The 15,490-nt window shown below is 42.5% G+C and overlaps 5 protein-coding genes across 11 annotated transcripts; 3 read left to right on the top strand and 2 right to left on the bottom strand.

Annotated features, from left to right (window-relative positions):
* Positions 1-1,079: 1,079 nt before the first annotated feature.
* Positions 1,080-4,308, bottom strand: LOC116203136 (pentatricopeptide repeat-containing protein At1g32415, mitochondrial). 2 transcript variants are annotated; one of them, XM_031534798.1, is made up of 2 exons: positions 1,709-4,308; positions 1,080-1,617 (listed from the first exon to the last, which is right to left on the bottom strand). In XM_031534798.1, the coding sequence occupies exon 1, from the start codon at positions 4,010-4,012 to the stop codon at positions 1,793-1,795; it is 2,220 nt and encodes a 739-aa protein (XP_031390658.1). In that variant the 5' UTR covers positions 4,013-4,308; the 3' UTR covers positions 1,080-1,617; positions 1,709-1,792. The 2 variants fall into 2 exon arrangements, with proteins under 2 accessions (XP_031390658.1, XP_031390657.1); XM_031534797.1 differs by having other exon boundaries at positions 1,080-1,602.
* Positions 4,309-4,331: 23 nt separating this feature from the next.
* Positions 4,332-6,367, top strand: LOC116203137 (transcription factor MAMYB). 2 transcript variants are annotated; one of them, XM_031534800.1, is made up of 3 exons: positions 4,332-4,473; positions 4,771-5,283; positions 5,652-6,367. In XM_031534800.1, exons 2-3 carry the CDS (start codon positions 4,817-4,819, stop codon positions 6,124-6,126), a joined length of 942 nt encoding a protein of 313 aa, XP_031390660.1. In that variant the 5' UTR covers positions 4,332-4,473; positions 4,771-4,816; the 3' UTR covers positions 6,127-6,367. The 2 variants fall into 2 exon arrangements, with proteins under 2 accessions (XP_031390660.1, XP_031390659.1); XM_031534799.1 differs by having other exon boundaries at positions 5,646-6,367.
* A 563-nt stretch (positions 6,368-6,930) lies between these two features.
* Positions 6,931-7,475, top strand: LOC116203139. Its single transcript, XM_031534804.1, has one exon. The coding sequence runs from the start codon at positions 7,035-7,037 to the stop codon at positions 7,323-7,325; it is 291 nt and encodes a 96-aa protein (XP_031390664.1). The 5' UTR covers positions 6,931-7,034; the 3' UTR covers positions 7,326-7,475.
* Positions 7,476-7,933: 458 nt separating this feature from the next.
* Positions 7,934-9,993, bottom strand: LOC116203138 (vacuolar protein sorting-associated protein 55 homolog). Of its 3 annotated transcripts, none has more exons than XM_031534803.1 (5): positions 9,646-9,993; positions 9,016-9,149; positions 8,851-8,890; positions 8,507-8,591; positions 7,934-8,405 (listed from the first exon to the last, which is right to left on the bottom strand). In XM_031534803.1, the coding sequence occupies exons 2-5, from the start codon at positions 9,112-9,114 to the stop codon at positions 8,213-8,215; spliced, it is 417 nt and encodes a 138-aa protein (XP_031390663.1). In that variant the 5' UTR covers positions 9,115-9,149; positions 9,646-9,993; the 3' UTR covers positions 7,934-8,212. The 3 variants fall into 3 exon arrangements, with proteins under 3 accessions (XP_031390663.1, XP_031390662.1, XP_031390661.1); XM_031534802.1 differs by having other exon boundaries at positions 9,632-9,988; XM_031534801.1 differs by lacking the exon at positions 9,646-9,993 and having other exon boundaries at positions 9,016-9,171.
* A 781-nt stretch (positions 9,994-10,774) lies between these two features.
* LOC116205482 lies at positions 10,775-15,431 on the top strand. 3 transcript variants are annotated; one of them, XR_004156512.1, is made up of 11 exons: positions 10,775-11,069; positions 11,252-11,379; positions 11,493-11,564; positions 11,686-11,831; positions 11,915-12,029; positions 12,114-12,194; positions 12,582-12,710; positions 13,211-13,298; positions 13,646-13,753; positions 13,906-14,428; positions 15,070-15,431. XR_004156512.1 is itself a non-coding variant. In XM_031538106.1 (10 exons), the coding sequence occupies exons 1-10, from the start codon at positions 10,811-10,813 to the stop codon at positions 13,926-13,928; spliced, it is 1,149 nt and encodes a 382-aa protein (XP_031393966.1). In that variant the 5' UTR covers positions 10,775-10,810; the 3' UTR covers positions 13,929-15,431. The 3 variants fall into 3 exon arrangements, 1 of the variants encoding a protein (XP_031393966.1); XR_004156513.1 differs by having other exon boundaries at positions 13,211-13,282; positions 13,906-15,431; XM_031538106.1 differs by having other exon boundaries at positions 13,906-15,431.
* The last annotated feature ends 59 nt before the right edge of the window (positions 15,432-15,490 follow it).

The raw sequence follows: 15,490 nt of genomic DNA, 5'->3' as shown, positions 1-15,490 counted from the left end.
TCCAAGAGCTCGTGCTGCGCATGCAAAAAAAGAAAACATCATAGATCAAATCAATTGGTTCGTGAAAACATCATCGTATAGTTACTCGAGATGAGAGTGCTTACGGGACAAAAGGACGACCGTAAGAATCAGGCTGAAGATCAGCTTAGAGGACGATGACGAGTTCTCCATTTCTTCTCTTGTTTTTCTGATGTGAGCTGCCCGTGTTTGTTTTGGTGCGGATGATTCTTCGTCTGGAGAATTGTTGTGCTTAATCTCTGTGACGTGCAGCGTATTTATATCCATGTCGGAGTAAATGATTCGAAACTCCATAATAATGTGATTTCCATGAACATCGAGAGGAGAAAATCCTTGACAATATATGTAATCATAGCAAATCATAAATATATATATGCATATATGTGTATGTATAGAAATTACATTTGCAAATCATTTGTTTGTGAAATTCATACTTGCAGTTTATTAACTATAATGAAGACACCTTTTCATACATGGAAAATTATTTAATATCGCTAAATGGACTTTCTTTGTCATTTTAAATTATTTAATAATAACAGAGATATGTATTGTAGACGTTAATAAAGGAATTCCTCTAGTAAAGAAAATAAAAAAAAAAAAATTGGTATGATATGACAAATTATACTGGAACTTGACAGAAGGCCCAGAAAAAACCAGGCCAGCCATCGCCTTACAGGACAAGGTCTTCTCCGTTATATTTTTCTTATGAACTGTATTTACCGATAAATGATTCTTCGTTTCAGAAATTATTGTACTTAATATATATATATATGAGACATGGATCCTATATGCGTGTGAGTAATTAATACAAGTAATTAGTACAGCACTAAGTAATAATGTTATTAGCCCGTTTGATTTTATGGTCGATTTTTAAAATTTTAACCGTAATTTTAACTCTACTCACTACATAATAAAATTCAACAATATAATTATTACTTTTTTTTTCTTTTTTTTTAATTTTTTAATCATTCAATTCAATTTTTAATACTAAATTCTCTCAACTATGCATTACTTTTTCATATGTTTTCTCATAATTCAACAACACAATCATTACAATCTAATTAAAATAAAAACTCAACTTTATTTAATTATAAAACCAAACACACTGGTAATATTCGTAAACTTGGAGATTTTTTTTATTTTTATTTTTTGTAATCAAATGGGGCCCAGGCCACAGAAAAACAAATAAATTATGAATGACAAATGCCGGATATGATTATTGCTAAAAAGCGGCGCTCGCAAGTCCTATGGGCGGGATCTTGATACACATGATTCCCAAATGGCAGTTGAATAGCAATCGTTGCCGACCAATCTGTGCAACGGTTCCCTTTCCTGTATGTATGAACAACTTGCGTAATCCAATCTCTGATCGCAGAGACACAGCTAACTGAGGGGCACAATGCTCTTGGCTTCGAATCAGTCGGCACACCACTTCCAAGTTGTTGACTTCCGGCGTGACCCGCCTCCTTCCCATCTCCCAAGCCAACTCCAATCCCATAAGAGCACCCCATAGCTCGGCCACGACAGCCAAAGCAATGCCGATGTTACGAGCAAACCAAGCATCCACTGGCGCTGTTCATGTCTCTGATGAACAAAATTCTAGATATTTGCAATGAATTGTTTTCTATAAATAACCAGAAAGTGAGTCCAGAAATAAAGGGATACGCTTAGCGATAATCAAAACTCTTACCTTTTGGGTACAGGCAAGAGAGTATGCCCCTATGCTCACTAGCGGTAATCGAACCGCGACGTCCCCAAGTTATGACCCAGGCGTTCAAGCCTGGGGTCTGCTGTGATTCGCAATATTCCAGCACAATAGCGACACTATGTCCTGTGCTTCAGGAGGCAACTTGTCCCCTGAGAGGAGCACGCACGCTCTCCCTCTGATCAGTACCCAACTGCAGCCAGGAACCTTCTTCACGCCCTTCATTCCCATCTCCTTCCTCAGGACTCTCTCCTCGACATGCTGACCCTTTGCTGCGTATATGTTACACAGCACCACATGCGCAGGCCCATTCAAAGGTTCCAGCTTGAGGAGCCGTTGGGCAGCACGCGCTGCGACCTCGTGATTATTCTTCAATCCACACACACCGAGCAGAGCCCCCCAAATGGCAGAATCTGGCTCGAAAGGAAGCCCAAGCACAAAGTCCTCAGCCTCCTCCACTTTCCCGGCCCTCCCCAAGAGATCGATCATGCATATATAGTGATCCCGAGTTGGATTAATTGCATAAACGCCACTCATGGAGCGAAACAACTCCTTCCCAAATGTGACGAGACCTGCATGGCTGCACGCTGATAAGATCCCCAAAAAGGTTACCGAGTTTGGTGGTGTTCCATCATTCAGCATAGCTTCAAAAATGCGCAGAGATTCATTCACCATCCCATAGTTCGAGAACCCCATAATCATGGTGTTCCAAGAGACCACATCTCGATTTTCCAAGTTAGAGAAAATGTCATAAGCATCCTCGATCTTCCCGCATTTTGAATACATGGAGATCAAGGAGTTCTGTACTATCAGGTCAAGCTCGAGATGCGATTTCAAAACCAGACAGTGGTACTGCCTCCCGAGGTCAAGATTCGCTATGGCGCCTGCTGCTCCGAGGAGAACCGAATAAGTGGCAGCCAAAGGATGAATGCCTTGTACCCGCATTTCCGAGAATAGGGACACCGCCTCATTGAAAAGCTCATTATCAACATGCCCCGATACCATTGCTGTCCAAGCAACAGAGTCTTTGTCGGGCATTCTGTCGAAAGTATCACAAGCATTTAATACTTGTCCATCTCCAAGATAACCGCTGATCATAGATGTCCACGAGACTTTGTCAAGGATTGGAGCTGTTTCAAATAAGTCTCGTGCCCTTTCAAGTTGCCCAATCCTAATATAACCATTAATTATTGAATTTAAAGACTGAACACTGAAGTTACCGAAATTTTTTGCAAATATGTGGTGTGCAGAGTCCACTAGACCAAACAGAGAGTACATGTGGATGAGACCTTTCGATAACCTGCCGTCGTAATCATTTAACTCCAAACCATCAACTACCAAGTGAGCATGTAACTGCTTCCCGAGAAGAGGGTATCCTATTCCACCACAAGCATAAGAGAGCGACACGAATGTCTCCTCGTTTGGTCGTACCTCCAGATCTGTACTCATTTCACGAAAAAGAAGCAGAGCATCTTCGTAGAAGCCATTCCAAGTTAGCCCACTGATCATAGCTGTCCAAGAGACGACATTCTTCTCGGGCATTCTCGAGAACAGAGAGTACCCTGCTTCAACATCTCCACTCCTGCAATATCCTGCCACCATGCTAGTCCACGTAACGACATTCTTAGTCTCCTCTCCCATCTCTTCAAACAAGGCCCTCGCCTCTTCCACTCTGCCACTCTCAGCATACCCAGCTATCATAGCATTCCAAGAAACTACATTCTTGACGGGCATTGCATAAAAAATCCTCCCAGCTTCCTCCAAATGGCCATTCCTTATCAACCCAGCAATCATTGCATTCCAGGAAACAACATTCCTCTCGGGCATTTCACCAAACATCCGCTTTGCTTCATCAATTCTCCCAGCATCAAACAAGCCACAGATCACCGAAGTCCGCGAGACCACATTCTTCTCAGGCATTCGCTCGAAGAACCTAACAGCCTCACCGAGCCTATTGCCCTGCACGAGAGCCGATAACATGGCATTGTGAGTGACGAGATTCTTCTCGGGCATGATATCAAAGAGCGCTCTGGCTTCATCGACGAGACCCACTCTCGAGAACCTCGAGAGAAGCGCAGTCCAGTGGCCGACACGCCCGTACTGGCCTCTCTGAGGCATTCTGTCGAGCAGGTTCCGAGCTTCATGGAACCTGTACGCGGTGATACAGTGCAGGATATGGAGATCAGTGGGGAGGAGCTTTGATTGATAGGCACTGAGATTTGCGAATTGGGTAATGGAAAACGGAAGATGACGAACTCGTGCAATTGTTCTTGAACGAAAGATGGGCATCCGCCCCACAGCCACAGACCGTTGGAAAGCTTCAAAGCTTGAAATGAAAATTCAAGAAAAATCAAATATTATAAAGAAAATAGCACCGTAGGCTACGATTTTTTCAACCCTTTTTAATTTAAATCAATTTATACAGAGCGAAAAAGATTTCTTCTTTCACCGCACTGCATGCTGACGAAATTGACGTCCATATTTGGTCAAGAAATTGAGGAAATGCTGACGTGACAGCCGTTCGAAGGAGCCTTGCAACAAACAACAATTTAAGACATAAATAAATAAAATATAAGTTAAAAAATATATTAAAAAAAACTGAGATCCCTCAAAACGGAAGGTCGAGGGTGGCCCTGTCTGGTGCCCACCCCGATCGGGATTGCCGGCGTGATATGAGCCGATCGGCAACCCCAATCGAGGGGTGGATGGCCGGCGGGCTGCCCCAACCGCCTCCTTTGATCCCAAGCGAGGTTTCCGTTTTTCTTCCTTTTATTTTTTTATAACTTACATTTTATTTGTTTATATCATAAGTTATTATTTGTTGTAAAACTCTTCTTAAACAAGCTGTTACGTTTGCATTTCATCCATTTTTTGACAGAATATGAACGGTATGCTTTGCTGGTGAATTTTTTTTCATGTTACATAATAAAATGATTTGAATTTGTGTTGCAGTGCGTGATGCGAGTACTATTTTTCCGATATTATATTTATCTAAGCTTCAGCTATAAGAACCTCAAACGGTGTCGTTTCGGGGTGCTCGTTCTCAGGTCAATACGAGCGTCCTCTTCTCCGACCCAATCTCGCTGTGCAACAATGGAGTTCTTGGACGAAGACGCCAGGCCCAGATTCCTCTTCCAGTCGCCCCGCCATCAGAACCCTCCTCCGGTTTCTTCTCCCCAAGGTCTAAATCGTCTTAGCAAGCCCTTCCTCTTCATCACGACCTCCACTTCCGCCCTTTTGGTCTCTCTCTCCCTCCTGTACATCCACTCGGAGCCCTTCAAGTCCCTTCTCTTATGGGTTGCCCTGTCCCTCCTCGTCGGCCCGTTTGCTCCGCCTTCTCTCACCGGCGGCGATATTCGGGTCGGTCAGGGCCCCATCGTCGAGTTCCCGGATCAAGAGACCGAGCCCGAACCGGAAGCTCGGAAGAAGCCAGCTCAGAAGAGGCCGAAACCGGCTATGGTGGATGATGCCATTGTTAAATCAGTTCCAGCAAATGAGATCGTCAACAGGCCGGTGAAGAATGAAGAGAAGATTCCAGCTCAGGCAAATAGCAATGCCGGGTATGTTCAGAATATTGATCAAATATCCCTGCCATGTTCTCCAGATTCGTTCTGATTTGTTTGATCTCGATAAGAAAGCTGCTAAAAGTCACTAAATATGAAAATACATGCTGAAATGTGGCAATTTGATCAATGAAGTTGTGAACTTTGATACTAAAACTGTCAGAACAATGTAAAAGTGCCGTCTTTAATGGAAGTCGAGCTCTGCTCTGTTATTGCCTAGAATATCGGATATCAGCTACATTTAGATCAAATGCAGTGACAATGTTCGTAATTCGGACTTTACAACGTTACTGGAAATATTAGGCAGAGGTTTTCTTTATGAGCATCTAAATCTCATATTGCCTGATCAATTTGTAAAGGAACAGTACAAAAGAAGAAGAGGAGAAGGAGTGGACCGAGGACGATACCGAGATCTTGAGGAAGCAATTGATGAAACACCCAGCAGGGAAGCCAAGGCGGTGGGAGATAATTGCGGAGGCATTCAATGGGAGGCACAGGGTGGACAGCGTAATCAAGAAAGCAAAGGAATTGGCTGACAGGAAGATGAGCGATAAGGACTCGTATGCTCAGTTCTTGAAGAACAGAAAACCATTAGATAGGCGAATAGACGATAACTCAAATGACGGAGCTGCAGAGAACGGTCAGGTGAAGCAGGACAGCGAGTGGAGTAGCAGTGAAGACATTGCATTGCTCAGTGCCCTGAAAGCATTCCCAAAGGATGTCTCGATGAGGTGGGAGAAGATAGCAGCCGCTGTTCCAGGGAAAACAAAGGCAGCTTGTATGAATAGAGTTGCTGAGTTGAAAAGGGATTTTCGGAGCTCAAAGGCTGCTAAGGAGTAGACCGAGTTTGAAGGCTCCACAGCTGTTGCTTCACGTTGAGGTCGAAGCTCAAGTTAGACAGGTAACAGATGATCAACCGATACAGTTTTCACAAGTTCTTGTCCGTCGACATCTGACGGTAACAAAATACATGCAATTCAATTACTATATGTATGCAGCATCCCGTGAAATAAGCTGGTTTCGGCATTTTCCATTGTATTCAACCAGTTTCTAATGCAGAATTCATTTGTTACTCATCCAATCGTTCTTCTGGTAGTTCCTTGCTCCTATGATAATGGCATATTGATTAAGCTGCACGAGCAGTGATTCACTTTTCGACACAAAAGCAGTCATATTCTTTGAGAAACCTTCAGATTGATAGATTCAAGATTTCAAACTGCTTTACACGATGGCGATTGCATTCAGAAGTTCAGGTTTCTGTTCTACTCCAAACTGAATGGCGAATAACATCTGAAATCTCGTCTGAAAGCTATTAGTCGGCAAGAAATCTACAGGTGAAAGTTTCCTCTGGCCTCCTATCCTGAAAATGGCTTCACAATATGGAGAAAATTCACATTGGTTGCTGGGAGAGTATTATTTCTTAGTGGGCTGACTTGGTTTAAACTGAATTAGTCGGAGCTTTTGGCTTTCGGATGTCAGCATACATGCCGAAAAATAAATGGTTTCACAATGCATGTGCAATTACAATGTTTGGTTTGTGTCTACGATCTGCTGAAGAAATTGGCCCAGGCCCAGCCCACATGCAATAATCAAGGGCATTCAGGTAATTTTGGGGTCCTTTACAACCCAATCTATCACCTTGCACAGAGGAATCATTTTTAACTGGCCAACGCTAAAACCCTCGTGAGACCGACCAGAAAAATCCCAAATTCCCTTCAGAACCTCGTCTGAGCTCCGATTCCACCAGCATGGGCCTCCTCTCTTGGTTCAGAGGCTCCCCGAAGCCCCAATCCGATCCCAAATCCATCAGCTCGCCCCCGAAATCCGCCGCCGTCGCCGAGGTCCCCGGCCTTAACGGCGCAGTGGAGGTGGCCCGGCCGGGGAACGTGACTGTGTTCGAGTTTGGGTCCGTCGCTGTGACTGCGGACAAGGTCACCCTCGCCGGCTATTGCCCCGTGTCCGACGAACTCGAGCCTTGCCGGTGGGAGATCCTTCCTGCCAGTGGGTCGGACGCGCCCCAGTTCCGCGTGGTCTTCTGAGAGCGGATCGAGAGGGAAATTCGGCTGCCTCTGTTGTAATTGGAGTGTTATGGAATGGAGAAAAAATGTTACCTTTGTACGAATATTCAAGGTTTTAATTCGATTCTTCTCATCATGATTTGCCCAAAATATGGACTTTTGGATCTTGAATGCGTGCTTTCAGTTTTTTTCAATTGCAGACTACTGAACTATAGCACCTTTCGCTAATATTGATGTGCAAAAGGCGTTAAATTTAAACGAGTTGCTGTCGATCGAGTGATGCTCCATTGTCTTTGTACTCTCATTGCAGCAACCGGTCGGGTGATTTTTCAAGGAACAGATTGATGAGCAGTTTAATGCCCGTGCCGCAGATCATGGTGATTGATCTTTCAGTGGACAGTTAATATAGAAGAATGGTCTCATGTCAGTCGAAGGTTTAATGATCCGTCAACAAGGCTTGTTACTTCTCTTCTGCTGAGAACCGATGACCTGTTTTTAAGGAACCCGCGTTGTTTGGAATCACTAATGGGGTTATGTTCGGTTTCTTAAGTGATCACAAGTGATATCGACTCAATCATCCTTAGACAATCCCTGCTCAAGAAATAATTCAATCGTGGAAGAAAATTGAATAAAGGAAAAGCAGAAAAGCAATAATTCAATCGCAGGTTCTGATCAAAAGGATCCAGCTCTCTCTCTCTCTCTCTCTCTCAGTTTCTGTACAAGGACAACGGACATGGCCCAGTAATAAAAACACTCTGCACGCAATAAAGGAAAAGAATCAAAGATCGACCAGAGAATCGTGTTCGGATTCATTACAATTAACTTGCATACAGTGTATATGGGCCTCAACCTCAAGGCTAATGCAATGGAGTCGACAACACTTCCAGATGAAGTGTGTAAAACATATCTCATAGTACACTGTATTCATCATCATCGCTCATGCGTATGTAACACATTATAGACAGGACAATGACGAAGAATGATGAGAGCTCCATTGCTAGGGATCCCCAACCAATAACACCAGCATGCTTCAAGATTGCCGGTATGGCTATGCTTCCGATAGCTGAAGCTCCAGTCAAGAACTTGGTTGCATTCACCCAACTGTTTATTCATAATCCAGAAACAAGAGTGAATCATTATCAGCACGCCACAAACAAGTTAAAGCATTAATGATATAAAGGAGATTAAGAAAGAAAACTGACCCGCTGTTGGATTCCGTGAACAGAGAAGAACCATCAGACCTAGCCAAGAAAAGCAGAGGCATCGGAAGAAGCACGTACATTATCACTGCGCAAGAAACAGCAGTTGTCGTGATAATGCTCAATGGATATAAAGGGCATCGATTGATCTTCAGCATAAATAAAAGTTCCATAAACTGAAGGAAGAACACAAAGCCCTCTCTTCCTAAAAGAGAAAGCACTTGTGCACTGCAAAGAATGCTCTTCCAAAGAGAGAAAAAATTACAGCAGAAAGAAACATCGAATAGCAGATGGATATTGGACTACAAAAGAAACTCGTAAAGCACCAAAATCCAATGTTTACTCACCAGTCAGCATTGGCCACCAATTATCGTACAACGCACATGCCTGCAGCGTCACAGTTGAAAGTTGAGAGAATGTTAATGGCTCTGTTGAAAAACCTCCACGTTTCTATTTTTTTTATTATTGCTGAAGTATCAATAGAGTCAATCAAATGTGGTGATATTACTGACCAAGATTTGTAAGACGATCCCTCCGGAGACCAAAATGGCCAAGAAAGCGAGTTTCCCCGAATGCAAGCAGGCCCGCATATGACCAGGTATGTCTGCCATTGGTAGGTTTTGCTTCACTTCATAGATCAGAACAGCTGAAATTCGCATAAAGCCAAGTAATGGACCACGTGATGTGACGAGAATATCAATCATCTAACAGGGACCTAAAAGGATAAGGGCATTTCAGTGCTACTCTAAGCCAATTGCTTCAAAAGCACATACATGGTCTAGGGCATTCCATTACTGATGCAGTTCGACTAACCAGTTATGAATAGAGTTATGAAACAAGGAGCCCAGACAACCAATTATTCATTCCTTCTGCAACAAACAGGGATCTGTTCATGCCCTCAAAGCCCAAGTAAAGCATCCCAATTCTATCAGTTCACAGAAAGATTCTTTAATTTTCACCTGAAGCAAGAACAAGGTGAAACTAAAATCGCAAATCAAGATCCTTTGTCGTTCAAATTAGGGATCCAAATCCAACTGACAATAAGAACTTGACATCTGCACAGACAGCCAGACACGGGAAGAGATACACAGAGAGAGAGAGAGAGAGAGAGAGAGAGAGAGGGAATACGCTGAACTCGCTACCAGGGCAGCAGCCTCAAGCTCAAAGATGACAGCTTTAATTAATGGAATTCCTATCCTCGGTGGTCGAAGCCCAGCAAGACGATCTGGGCATCCTAAGAAATCCCTGGCAGATGCGGAGGGAGAAGAGGAGGGAGATGGCGATGGCGATGGTTTAGGTGGGTTCAGCTCGAGCAGCAGTGGGACTAATCAGACTCGGATGTCGAAACGTAGAGAACTCTCTCAAGATTCAACGAGTTTCGATTCCGCTCAAAGCTCGGAAACTACCGGACAGCTCGGCCTGTCTTGTTTGCTTCCCTTTTTTTTTTTTTGTTGGGTTACAGCGACAGAGGAGCGGAAAGCAAGAAGTTCCGGTCGACCAAACAGGGAATTTTACTAGGCTTGTGTCATTATTATTTTATTAAATAATCTCTTTACTAGCAATAATAATCATATATAAATTTAAATCATGAAGAAAAAAATCTTTAGGGAAGATGATCATATGGGTTTTTCTTCAGTGGCTTGGTTCCATAATTTTTTTTTTTCATTTACAGCTAAAAGCAGAACCAGCTGTAATTCAAAATCCAAAAGAATATCTTAGACTACATGATTGAGCCATGTACAAAGATCCACATCATTCAATGATGACGATGGATTTTCAGATGCCACTATACCTAAAGGTCCACATGAATCCAGAAACATGATGACGATGGATTTTCAGATGCCACTCTTGCAAATGATACCGCATCCCGTATTGCCTCTTTAGATTAAATTCATGATACCTCCTTTCCTAGAGTGCCAAAAAAGGAATTCGAGAAATAAATAGAGATATAGAACGAGCCATGTAGTTCGAGTTATTGTGAGCGTGACCCAAAATTAACAGGTTTCTTTCATGGACCATATTTTGTCCCGTGGGTCCTTAAAGAGAAATTGTCGTTTGGGTTGACAATGTCATCATCAAGAGAGGATGATTTTAATTTCCCATCAAAATGGGCCGAAAAACAAATTGATCTTCCGTAGAAGCCCATCAAAAGCCCAAATCAACTCAACGTTAGACCAGCCCATTAGAGTTCTGGGCTTGCGTATGCCCGGCGCAGATTACAACTCGTCCTCTACCGGTCTGCCATATAAAACAACGGCAAACTCGAAGCTGTTTTCTCACTCACTCTCTGTGCGCTTTGCGCGAAAAATGTCTTCGACTCCGAAAAGGCGCGTAAAAGCTAAGCTCGATCCTTCTTCGTCTTCGAGATCTTCTCTGCACTCCCTCGGCGCCCTGGAGCCGCCGTCAAGCTTCTTCCCCTCGAGGGAAGAGCTGCTGAAGCTCGTCGCAGTGCTCGCGATCGCTTCTGCTGTTGCCGTTTCCTGCAACTTCTTCGCCGGCGTCGTTAATCCGCAAACTAAGCCTTTCTGTAACAGTGACGCCGAGTCTGCGGAGTTCTCCCCCTCCGGTCAGCTCCATATTCCTTTCCTTGGTCTTTCCATGTAAAAGATTTGCTTGTTTCTGTTTTTTTTCTACGATGTCTCATTTCACCTAGATACAAGAAATCGACCCATCACTTAAAAGATTGCTTGTTACTTACTTCCATCCTGCGATTGTGTCACCAATATGTAATCAATCACATTATCTCAGATTCTTGTGAGCCTTGCCCGAGACATGGAGAATGCCATCAGGGAGAATTGGAATGTGTCCGAGGATACAGACAGCAGGGAAGGTCATGTGTAGAAGATGGAGATATAAACGAAACAGCTAAGCAACTTGTCTGTCCCTCTTGACACCATACTCAATCTGTTACAAAGTGACACGAAGATGGTTGAGGTTGAACACCTCTGTTACTCCACCTAATTTGCAAGTATTCGTGATATAATTGCAGTCAGAATGGGTTGAAACTCGTTTATGTGAAGAGTATGCTCAACTTTTGTGTGGCGGAGCTGGGACAGCTTGGGTTTGTCACAATTGCTACCTCCTTCAGTCGTTTATTTGCTGTTTCACATGATGTTATTTGCACTGGTTGTTGGGAATCTTGGGATGCTGTCTGTATTCTTACGTGACATGACCATGCACAGGTTCTGGAGACCAATATATTAAACGATTTAGATGGACAACTGCACATGAAAGATTTTGGTGGGGATTCGTCTCTTTTCATGTACACAAAGATAAGGGCAATGGAGACCATCGTAAAATTATTGGAGACCCGGGCAAATCCTGCAGGGTACCTACTTTCAAATAAAATATTTTCATTGGAGGCCTTTTATGTTTAGAACTCTGTGCTCATATCTTATTTGTTTCCTGTAGGATGAAAGAATATAGGTGTCCTGACTCATTAGCAGAATATTACAAGCCATATAGCTGTCGCATTCGTCAATGGGTCCTTGAGCATGCGTTACTTCTTGTGCCAATTTGCGCTTTGGTACTCCTTTCTAAAGGCAAATTTTCCGTGCTTACGTTTTAACAACAATATATAGAAGCTTGTTGACTGTATTGAGGTCCACAGCTTATGGGTTTTATGGTGTTTATCCGGAGAATTCGTAAGAAGCAGTATCTGTCACACAGAGTGGAAGAACTTTATCATCAGGTAGCAAACCTGCCATTCTTTATATCATATTAAAATAGAGTTGGTGCCTAAAGCCTTAAACCAAATGAAATGGACGTGAATTGAGACCTAAGCAGGGAAGTTCTTCTGCATCCATAGTCATCATATTGACTTTTTGGTGAGGTTGAGGTTATATTGGCATCGGGATTAGTAGGCCAATGGCATTTGATAAGGTAGTGATTCTCAAGGTGGTAATTAGTAGCTTTCTACAGTGGCGATGGACTGGGAAAAAAAAATGACAATATTGGAGTCGTGCAAAAGCAGAATTTTTTTCTATGAGGAGAGCCAATTATTCAAATATTGTTGGTTCTTTGGGAGTCTGGTTGCCCGGAAACCTAAAGATAAGTGAAGGTGTTATCTCTGTGATAGGTGTGTGACATACTTGAGGAGAATGCTTTGTCTAAGGGAGATAATGGTGAATCATGGGTAGTTGCGACTAGATTGAGGGATCACCTACTTTTACCCAAAGAAAGGAAGGACCCCTTGCTATGGAAGAAGGTAAGCCCATGTCCTTGTATCCAATTCTCCTGCAACCACAACTTTACTTATTCCACAAACCACAGTGCCCACAGTGCCCGGTTGCCTGCACTTGATTTTTGCAATTTTATGAAGTAAACATGACTTGATCATTTATATTGCTCAAAGTAGTGCCTGTTTTCATACTTATCCTGTTTGGACGGATCAGAGAGTTGCCTTTTCTTTTATCCTTATTCTACGACTTTATATAAAAGTTTTGAAGGAGGATAGTCAGTTTTGTTTTTAGAATGCTGGCTTATGTGATCGTACATAAATGTTTAATGAACTGATCATTTCACCAGGAGCATATACTTCTTTTTTTATTTTTCTTTCCCCTGCTCAATGTTCATTGTGTATCCTGAGATGTTGTTCTATTGTATGTATGGTGTGAAGTAGCATTCTTCTCTTTCTTTTACTTAAAAACTTCGTCTTGCTTTCATCAAAGAAGAGGTCAATATGTTCCAACTAAGTCACTTTTGCAGGTTGAAGAACTGGTTCAAGAAGATTCCCGTGTAGACCGGTATCCAAAATTGGTGAAGGGTGAACAGAAAGTGGTATGGGAATGGCAAGGTTTGGAAATCTGATTAATCCTATGATCAGGCGAAACCTAACCATTTTTTTATAGCAAAATCTAGCACAAACAATCTGGATATATTAATTGATATTCATTTGAAAAAGTCATCAGTTTCATTGCATCCTCATATAAGAAAATTGGGTGACCAATGCTTTTTTGATGATGACGAACTCGTTATGGAGCTAACCGAAGATATATGATACCAGTTACTCTTCAGAAATTAGTATATAGTTCATCAGACCTGAGATATGGATCATGAACTGAAATCCTACTATATGTTTCTGTATTCAGTGTTGACGTGAATTCTCTCCTTTTGTTATCCTTTCTTCCATTTTGCCTGCAGTTGAAGGCTCTTTGACCTCTTCAAGAGTAAAGAAAAAGAGTCAGTCAGGCAAATCCAAGTCTCCTCGAGAGAGGGATGCTAATTCTCTACATCACGAGTTGAGAAGTGGTATGGTGACTAGGTCTTGCTTTTATTTCGTGACTGCACAAACGACCCGCTCTTTCTTGAATTCGTCTTTCTTGAATTTTACAGATAGCATGTTTTCTGCACCTGGATATATTATATATATCAGTATTTTCTCATACATGATGTTAATGCAGAGCCCAGAGTGTTGCTATTGTGATGGGGAGGAAGCACTAGAAGCTTACGCATCAATTCAATCATGACCCACTGCAGAGGATCCAAGCCTTTTGGAAGCGTTGTGCTATGCAGATTCAGCTCGATGTGTAACTTTTGAGAGTGGTCTCTGAGGTACTATCGGATGTATGGCGTGTTCAAAGGATCAGCAAGAGCAAACAGCTGGTGTTTTCAAGTCACATCTTCTCCTGTATAATTTTCTTCATCCACCAGTTTTCTTATGTATGCATTGAATATCTCTTATATTTTGCTCATTCGAGTCAAGCCTAGACAATGACACTTAAGGGTACGAGGAAGGAATTTAAGAGGAAGTTCGGTTATTTACCAACAGCAAGAATTCGAAGCTGAGACCTATGCTCTACAATCTGCTCACAACCGATTCTAAAGTTGATAATGCTGGTATAGGTTTTCACTCTCTCTCTTATTCGTCCCTGTTTGTATCTCCATCCTGTTTCCACAGAGCTCCAAGCATCAAACGGCAAACAGGTTTGTCTTCATTCTTGAGAATTATTTTTCTCCCTGTTTGAATTTAAAGCTCGTTGAAGTTGATCAGTGGTTCTTGAAAATCAGTGGGCAATTGGCCCTCTGATCTCTATTATTGGCTTTTATTACTTGAAACAAAAGGAGATGAAACCATCTATGCTATGTTTGACCAAAATATAGCTGTGCAGTGCAAGTCATCTTCCCTTTAGATCTGTTGGGCCATTCCTTTCTATATAGTGGCCGACCACCGCATTGAGGCCCTCCTTGCATTATCACTCTTGGAGACTGACTGTTCACTGGGAAGTTGCTGGCCTAGATTTTACAAAAAAACAGCTCATGCACGTCAAGTCAATACGGCATTGAATATTATTCATTTTCCATCATAATCAACTGTCATATGAACTGCTGCAACAGTCAACTGCTGTGATTATAACTTAGCATACAAAGAGTAGCGAGATTAGAGAGTATCATTGTGGTGCTTGCTTTGATTGTAGTCGATGTTCTTTTACCGATCTGAATGTATGAAAATGTTCGCCGGCATATATTTTCTTTTACCAACCAACTACTTTTCAATGCTTAGGTACTACGGGGTACGGAGTATTATTTCTTGTTTGTTGATAGGTCTGATTCCGTCCCTTGTGCAGTTTGTGAGTCCAAAATTAAGCTCAGCCCATGGAGCCCTACTCATCAATGATCTGATTCTCCTGTCCTCTCTCCCCATCCCCTTCCAACCTAGCTACAACTTCACATTTGGTACCGAATAAGTCAGGATCCTCTGATCGATCTTGGGGTTCTCTTCCGTTCGGTGTAGTTCTCTAGACAATCGGCCCATACTCTTGCGCGTGGAGTGGGCGGCTCCCTGGCACGCGCATTAATTAATTAATTAATTTATTTATTTATTTATAAAGGGATATGTAATGAAGGGTCGAAGTTAGCTGAGCGAAGATTTGATTTATGAATCGCGAATGAAGTGAGAGAGCAGAGCAGCAATTGCCAAAGTTAGGCACATTTTGAAGTCTGAAAAGTCATTAGACTGATAGATAAACGTCTTTCCAGATCCACCAG

The sequence above is a fragment of the Punica granatum genome, chromosome 4 (genome assembly GCF_007655135.1).
Source record: "Punica granatum isolate Tunisia-2019 chromosome 4, ASM765513v2, whole genome shotgun sequence".
In the NCBI taxonomy this organism is placed as follows: domain Eukaryota; kingdom Viridiplantae; phylum Streptophyta; class Magnoliopsida; order Myrtales; family Lythraceae; genus Punica; species Punica granatum.
The sequence above is the reverse complement of the archived record's forward strand: the minus strand, read 5'-3'. Positions and strand labels throughout refer to the sequence as shown.